The following is a 7,353-nucleotide window of genomic DNA, read 5'->3' on the forward strand; positions in this document are numbered from 1 at the left end:
GCATTCCGTATGTAAGTGCCGGGATCAGAAGGAGGTTCCTTGCTTTGTTCTACAATACTTGATTTCACCCAGCACTTCAAATCCACGACTGAGAGCATGGAGCAAAGCTTACCGATTCATAAAAAAATAACTCCACACTTCACCTATACATGCATTTAGAAGCATCTAGCACCTTATGGTGGGGCTCTAATTTTTTTTAACAAAGAGGGCATTTGCATGTCAGGATATTGCATCTCTGCCTGATTAGAATTAAAAAAATTGGCTACTGGTAGGAGAATCTCACTATCTGCTAATGGCTGATGGAAGTCAAGCTTTCAGAAAAACTGAAACAGACAACAGTTAGTCAATGTTAGAATCAGAATCAAAATAAGAATGGATGCAAAAGAGGTTGACAGAGCTGATTTCAATGTAATAGCGCAGGTAGAGAGAAACATAAACATTAACAACCTAAAAACTAGATTGAAAAGTTTGTAGTCAAACTTTGATGTCGGCTTGACAAAGCCATATGAAGGTTTGAAAGTTTAATAAGCTTTAACTTTGAAAGAAAAACATTGCTAGCATGAATTAGCATGTTTTAACCCATTTCTAGCATGTTTATCACATTGCTAGCATTAAACAATGCAAAATCTTCTGATACCACTGTAAAGCTGCTTTGAAACAATCTGTATTGTAAAAGCGCTGTATAAATAAAGGTGACTTGACTCTGCTAGCAGGAGTTAGCATGTTTAAGCACACATTGCTAACATGAATGGCATTTTGCTAACATGTTATCATATTTCTAGCATGATTTAACACTTTGCCAGCATTAATTAGCATATAGCTTACATGTTTTAGCACCTTGCTATCATTTTTAGAACATTGCTAACATGAATTAACACATTGCTAACATGTTTTATAACATTGCTAACATAAATTAGCATGTGGGTGGGGGCGGGCCGAGGGGGAGGGGCGGTGGAGTGGGGTATGAGAGGTTATGAACAAATGAATGAAACGCATTTGTCCATGTTTCACTCCGTCTCGAACCACGCTCGTGGAAAGCGCTTGAGAAACAGTGTCTCTTCCGCGGCTCAGACTGTACGACATTCACATTACATGATTTGACTGATTTTTACGTAGAAAGGGCGACAGCGCACTGCATTAAAAGAAATGATCATTCATGTTTTCATAACCGCTGGCCAAATTCAAAAGCGACACTTAAATTAAATCATCTTTGAGAGCAAGGGGGCCCCCTGGTGTTTCGGGGGCCCTACGCAGCTTGCGTATTTTGCGCTTAAAGAGGATCGGCTCTGCTTATACCACCTGACCACTGCAGATTCATTTTGGCGTTGATAGCGGTGCCATAGAAACACATAATTCCTAGTCCAAGGACATAGACAGTTCTGAATATAACATCACGTGTTGTCATCTCGAGATTATGGAAATTATGCGGTGGCGTGAATGCAGCATTAGCATGCTGATAAAATGCTTTATTGTTCACATGAATTAGCAAGTTGCTAACATGATTTTGCACATTGCTAACATGACTTAGCATGAATTGGCATGCTGTTAGGATGTTTTCACGTTTCTAGCATGATTTAATATGTTGATAGCACATTGATAGCATGAATTAGCATGTTGCTAGTGTAACGAACGTAGGCTGGTAAGGGCTGTGTGTTTAAACCTCATTCTCCTGATCTCAAGAGGCACTCTAGCGACTGATGCTAGAGACTGTGGTCTTTAGCCTCCTTGTTAGAGCGCCCGACTCCCATGCAGATGGGCCCAGGTTCGAGTCCCGCTTGCAGTGGGTGGTTTGATTCAGATGGGCTAGACTAGCATGTTTAAGTGTGCAATTTCCATAATTAAACGTTGAAGTGAAACATGATATTCAATGAGAAAAGGATAGACATTCAGCCGAACCATAATTATTTTGTGTTCCAGGATGTCCAGTACACTGATATCGACTACATGGAGGACAAAAAGATCTTCACCTATGATATGGAGAAATTTAAGGAGCTGCCTCAGTTTGCTGACTACATGCACGAGAATGGGCAGAAATACATCGTCATATTGGTGAGCCTTTGATATTCATGCTGAAGTGTACAGTTTTATGGGTTGGCAAGTTCTGAGTCCTGCAATTCAACACCTTGAGACCCTCAAAACATTTTCTTCCTGGTAGGATCCTGCTGTGTCCACAGGTAAAAGGCTAAATGGACCATATGAAGCACTTGATCGGGGACATGCAGCTAAAGTTTGGGTCACTGAACCAGATGGGAACACGCCTCTAATAGGAGAGGTTAAGATCCTCCAAAAATACTCCTGATGGTGACATTATAATGGTTAATTGTCAGTAGGATTTGGGATTGAGAACTGGTGGTTCTTCTTCATAAAAATAACTGAACTTGGATGATTTCCATGATGCTTGGTTTTAGTAATTGTTGTTTTTTTTACACTGATGTGGACACAGAAATTTGTATTGCATTGTCCTCGCTGGTTGAAATTCACAGTGTGAACAGGGTCTGATCTAGGAACAAAAGACTTATTGTAAAACGTAACTCTCACACGTCACAGGTCTGGCCAGGGGAAACCGTGTTTCCTGACTACACTAACCAGGCTTGCGTTGATTGGTGGGTTGATGAAATTTCACGTTTCCACAAAGAAGTCAAGCATGATGCTCTCTGGATTGTGAGTGACCCACAGAGATGAGCCTGATAATTTTGAATAGATCTTCCAAATCAATACTGCAAATGTCACTGCATCAATATGTATAAGCTCAATAAACATCTCATCTAGAGTACAATATACACCACAAAAGCTTTAAAACTTTTTTTCCCCCTAAGGACATGAATGAGGTGGCCAATTTCGTACAGGGAAGCAGCAAAGGCTGCGCTGAGAACAAACTCAACTATCCTCCATTCACTCCACGTGAGTCTGAAATGCATCTACAGCTGGATTTATTCATTGCAGATGCATAAACATCCATCCTCTTAATTTCCATTTGACTCTATAGGTATCCTTGATAACCTGATGTACAGTAAGACCTTATGTATGGATGCTAAACACAAATGGGGGAACCACTATGATGTCCACAGTCTCTATGGGTACTCGATGGTCCTGGCCACTGAGAAGTACGTGTTGGTTTTTCCACACATGCAAATAATCTCTGTTGTGATTTACTGATGCTGCTTTCGAGTCTTGTCAGAATAATTCACACGAACTGACATTACAACAATGTTGTATTTACAAGTGGATAGCCATATCATTTGTTCCTCAACACCCTTCTCTCAATCAGTTTAACTATGCTTTCTTAGGCCACTCTTGAGTCTTTCTAACACCCTCCTGGATGTCATTTTATTGTGGTGCCAGCACTCCCTATACCTCTAATATTATGTTTCTGCTTCAAGGGCATCGAGAGAAGTGTTTAAGACAAACCGTTCCATGGTTTTTACCCGTTCCTCCTTCCCTGGGGTGGGCAAGTACGCTGGGCACTGGTTGGGTGACAATGCCGCCAACTGGAATGACATTAAGTGGGCGATACCCGGCATGCTGGAGTTTAACCTCTTTGGAGTCCCTTACGTAAGTGGTTTGACTCCAAATTAAATGTCTTTTCCGACATGGGTAATGGATGGTAGACACCACCTTTTCTTCATAACACAACAGCCCCACTGAGAGGCATTTGGAGAAAGACTTTGGTTATGATCGAGTTCCACTGAGAAACTTAATGGGCATTTGGACTCAATCGACTCAGCTGTCAGACATAATGACAGTTTCAACCGATTTTTAGCCTTATAGTCCTCTGCCCACACACACTAAATGATTTGACCAGACCATATGACCACACACGTTAACTGTAGGAAGCATAGATATGTATAGGTTGATTCCTCGTTAGCAACTGTTTCTATGAGCCGTTATACATAAGTCGTCTGCCATATTGCAATGGTCTGTGAACCCTCAAGCGCAAGTTGACTGTGCATCTGCATCATGTGCAGTATTGTGGCATCTTCAAATACTCATTGATTGTTACAGTGAGTGACGTCAAGTACACTGTTGCAAGATGGCGGATGCGTCTACGTGCTTTGAGTGGTCTATGGCAGGAACAATTTCACAGTGACACGAGATCTCACAGAGACTTAAAAGATGTATTTAAAAACACACAAAATACACAAACACATCATCCCTGGATAACTTTTGATTCACTATACATTCGTGTTGTTTACATTATATGCACCAATTGCCAACAAAACACAGACATTTGATGCAGTTTTACTTAGCACCAGTGGATCTTTTACCGCTGGTACTATATGGTTATTTTAATGATACATGTCAAGAGCGCATCAATGCAATGTGCGAGCAGAAATGTCTCAGTTTGCAAGCAGATTCCTTTCACTTTGGCCGCTTTCACTCATTCATTACATGCGTGCGCTCAAACTAACACCAGACTTCCACTACTGACTGACGAAATAATACAGAGCACCTTTAAATTTAAAGGAAATTACAGATCCATCTTTGTTTCATATTGGTGCCTGTGTATAAAATGGGCAACTTGTAAAATACATTTGATTTAGCAAATATCGTACAAATTCATATGAGTGAGTCTGTACAAATTCATACGAATTAGCCACCTTGTAAAAAATGTATGAATTGCTTATGAAATGTAAAATCACAAATCAGACAATTTGGTCTGACTTCATATTTGATGTTTTAATTGCACTTTTTGCACAATTTGCACAATTTTGATCTATTTTGATGCTCTATGGAGACATTTGTCAGATTACTAGTGTATTTTTCCGTGTATAAAAGACTGGAATCCCCATTTGATCTCTGTTTAATTGTCTAGATTTTGGAGAATCATTTGAGATAATAAAGAATGATTTTTCCTTCCTCTGGAGAGAAACTGAATCTCATGATGTTGTTCTGCAGATTGGCGCAGACATCTGTGGGTTCTTCGACGACTCGCCGGAGGAGCTTTGCAGACGTTGGATGCAAGTCGGCGCGTTCTACCCCTTCAGCCGTAACCACAACGCACAAGGGTACAAGGTCTGTGCTTGTGCTATTCCTTAAACACCCATAACCATTCAGTCTCGAAGTGTATGAAGCGTCTTCCTGGGCTATGTGTTACAAACGTGTCCTCTCTCTATGATTGCTATTTGTAGAAGGGTTATTTCTCTAATCATTATTGCGAGACTGGCGTTAGAGGAGCAATCAGACCTCTGGAGTGAGAGTTTGAGAAGGCAAATGAGGATGAATGGAAAATTATATTATTGGTGAAATTAGATGAGTAGGATTTGACCTTTTAGTCAGAGAGCAATCATTCCATGGCTGTCTCCACCATGATGAACATATTATCAGTATCTCTTCCTGACTAGTTTTATGTGCCTTTCTAACAGGACCAGGACCCTGCAGCATATGGCGCCGACTCTCTCTTGGTGAAAACCTCCAAGCATTACCTGAACATCCGATACACCCTCTTGCCGTACCTCTACACTCTCTTCTACAAGGCCCACGTCAACGGAGAGACTGTATTGCGTCCCATGATGCACGAGTGAGTTCGTGAATATGTGCAAACAGCAGTGTAACAGTTTCAGCCTCAACTGCTTTCTAAGAATATTTTCCCGCTCTGCAGGTTCTATTCCGACAGTGAAACCTGGGGAGTGCACAACCAGTTCTTGTGGGGAGCACATCTTCTCATCACACCTGTGTTGGATCCTGTGAGTGAACACGCGCGCACACACACACACACACACACACGCATGCACACACGTTGGGTTTCCATGTTTTATAGGCACATATGGTTTTTACACTGAACAAACCGTATATTCTATCCCCCTACACCAACCCTACCACTAAACCTACCCATCACAGAAAACTTTCTGCATTTTTACATTTAAAAAAAATAAAAATTTTTATGATTTATAAGCTCATTTCCTTATGGGGACCAACAAAAATAATCCCCATAACTTAGAGAATACCAGCACAGACACACAAAAATTTGCTGATTATCTTTCTGTTGGCTTCTTACTCTCCAATATCTCGCTCATATTCTCTCTTTCTGACTCTTGAAAAGCCATGACAGGAGGACCATATCTTTCTGAAAAATTACCTCCTGTTATGGTCTACTTGTTAGTTTACTGAATAATGCTCATTACTAAACTATCAAAATAACGTTTACCATTACGTTTAGCACATTTTCCTGTTTGTTTGTTTGTTTCAGGGTGTTGAAAATGTGGAGGCCTACATTCCAGATGCCATCTGGTATGACTTTGAGAAGGTAAGACCTTCCACTCAAACCACAGTAAATAATGGCAGAATGTTATGTGTGTGTGTGTATATATATATATATATATATATATATATATATATATATATATAGGTTTGAGATAGTGAATTGGTGGGTTAAACTACTTCAGTCTGTGTGTATTGAATTTATTTAATACACGAGTTTCACAATTTCAGTTGAATTACTGAAATAAATGAACTTTTCCACGACATTCTAATTTATTGAGATGCACCTGTATATATATATGGGTGAATGACGTGACACTTATTTTTTGTTTGTCCGTATTGTTTAATATTGCTTAAAAGTGTTAAAATTCCAAAATAAATTTGCAAATTACTTTTTTCAAGTCTAAAATGTCTAGTTTGAATTCAGTTTGAGAGAATATTTGGGGGACAGTTGCAAAAATGTCAATGTGGTGTAACCGTAAAAACTTCATACCAAATAATTGATCTTATTTAAAAAAGGTGTAATTCTCAATCAATAAATTCTCAATAATAATTCTTAGTAAATAAAAGTAAACGGAACACCATTGTTCTGGATATTAAACTTCATTTGGGGGATCATGTGAGTCGAGTCAAATTCCTGAAGTGTCAAGGTGGTGTAAACACCATTCAAGCAGCCATTTTGTTAATATTAATGAGTATTCGCTTTAAACATTACATTTAAAATATTCCCACCAAGGCCATGTGCTTACATAGGTGTCCATGATAATGCCTGTCAAATTTGATTTTAGTCAAGTCAAGTCAAGTCTGCTTTATTGTCAATTCTTCCACATGTACAGCACATACACACAGAGAATTGAAATTGCGTTACTCTCAGACCCTTGGTGCATACAGATAACACTAACAGTAGAACATAAATACAGATATACAGATTAAATATAAAATACAACTATACAAATATACAAATAAGGTAAAATGTAAAAAAAAAACTATATATATATAAAAAAAATATATATATATAAAGCAGCACACGGCAGATAGAGTGCAAACCAGTGAAGCAAACAACAGTGCAGATATAATGATTTGTAGTGCAAAAAGAGCTTATTTAGACTGATTAAAGTGACTGTGTGTGTGTATTTGGGAGGGGGGAGTGGGAGA

The 7,353-nt window shown here is 39.2% G+C and overlaps 1 protein-coding gene across 1 annotated transcript in view; it reads left to right on the forward strand.

Annotated features, from left to right (window-relative positions):
- Positions 1 to 7,353, forward strand: part of LOC107687769 (sucrase-isomaltase, intestinal-like) — a 74,696-nt gene that overhangs the window by 26,497 nt on the left and 40,846 nt on the right. The window contains exons 11-21 of the mRNA XM_016485225.1: positions 1 to 11; positions 1,918 to 2,049; positions 2,156 to 2,272; positions 2,548 to 2,661; positions 2,817 to 2,901; positions 2,987 to 3,104; positions 3,381 to 3,552; positions 4,897 to 5,013; positions 5,364 to 5,518; positions 5,600 to 5,684; positions 6,188 to 6,244. Of these exons, the coding sequence (XP_016340711.1) occupies positions 1 to 11; positions 1,918 to 2,049; positions 2,156 to 2,272; positions 2,548 to 2,661; positions 2,817 to 2,901; positions 2,987 to 3,104; positions 3,381 to 3,552; positions 4,897 to 5,013; positions 5,364 to 5,518; positions 5,600 to 5,684; positions 6,188 to 6,244 (1,163 nt within the window). The remainder of the gene's footprint in view (positions 12 to 1,917; positions 2,050 to 2,155; positions 2,273 to 2,547; positions 2,662 to 2,816; positions 2,902 to 2,986; positions 3,105 to 3,380; positions 3,553 to 4,896; positions 5,014 to 5,363; positions 5,519 to 5,599; positions 5,685 to 6,187; positions 6,245 to 7,353) is intronic.

Source organism: Sinocyclocheilus anshuiensis, unplaced genomic scaffold, assembly GCF_001515605.1.
Source record: "Sinocyclocheilus anshuiensis isolate Anshui unplaced genomic scaffold, SAMN03320099.WGS_v1.1 scaffold497, whole genome shotgun sequence".
Classification (NCBI taxonomy): domain Eukaryota; kingdom Metazoa; phylum Chordata; class Actinopteri; order Cypriniformes; family Cyprinidae; genus Sinocyclocheilus; species Sinocyclocheilus anshuiensis.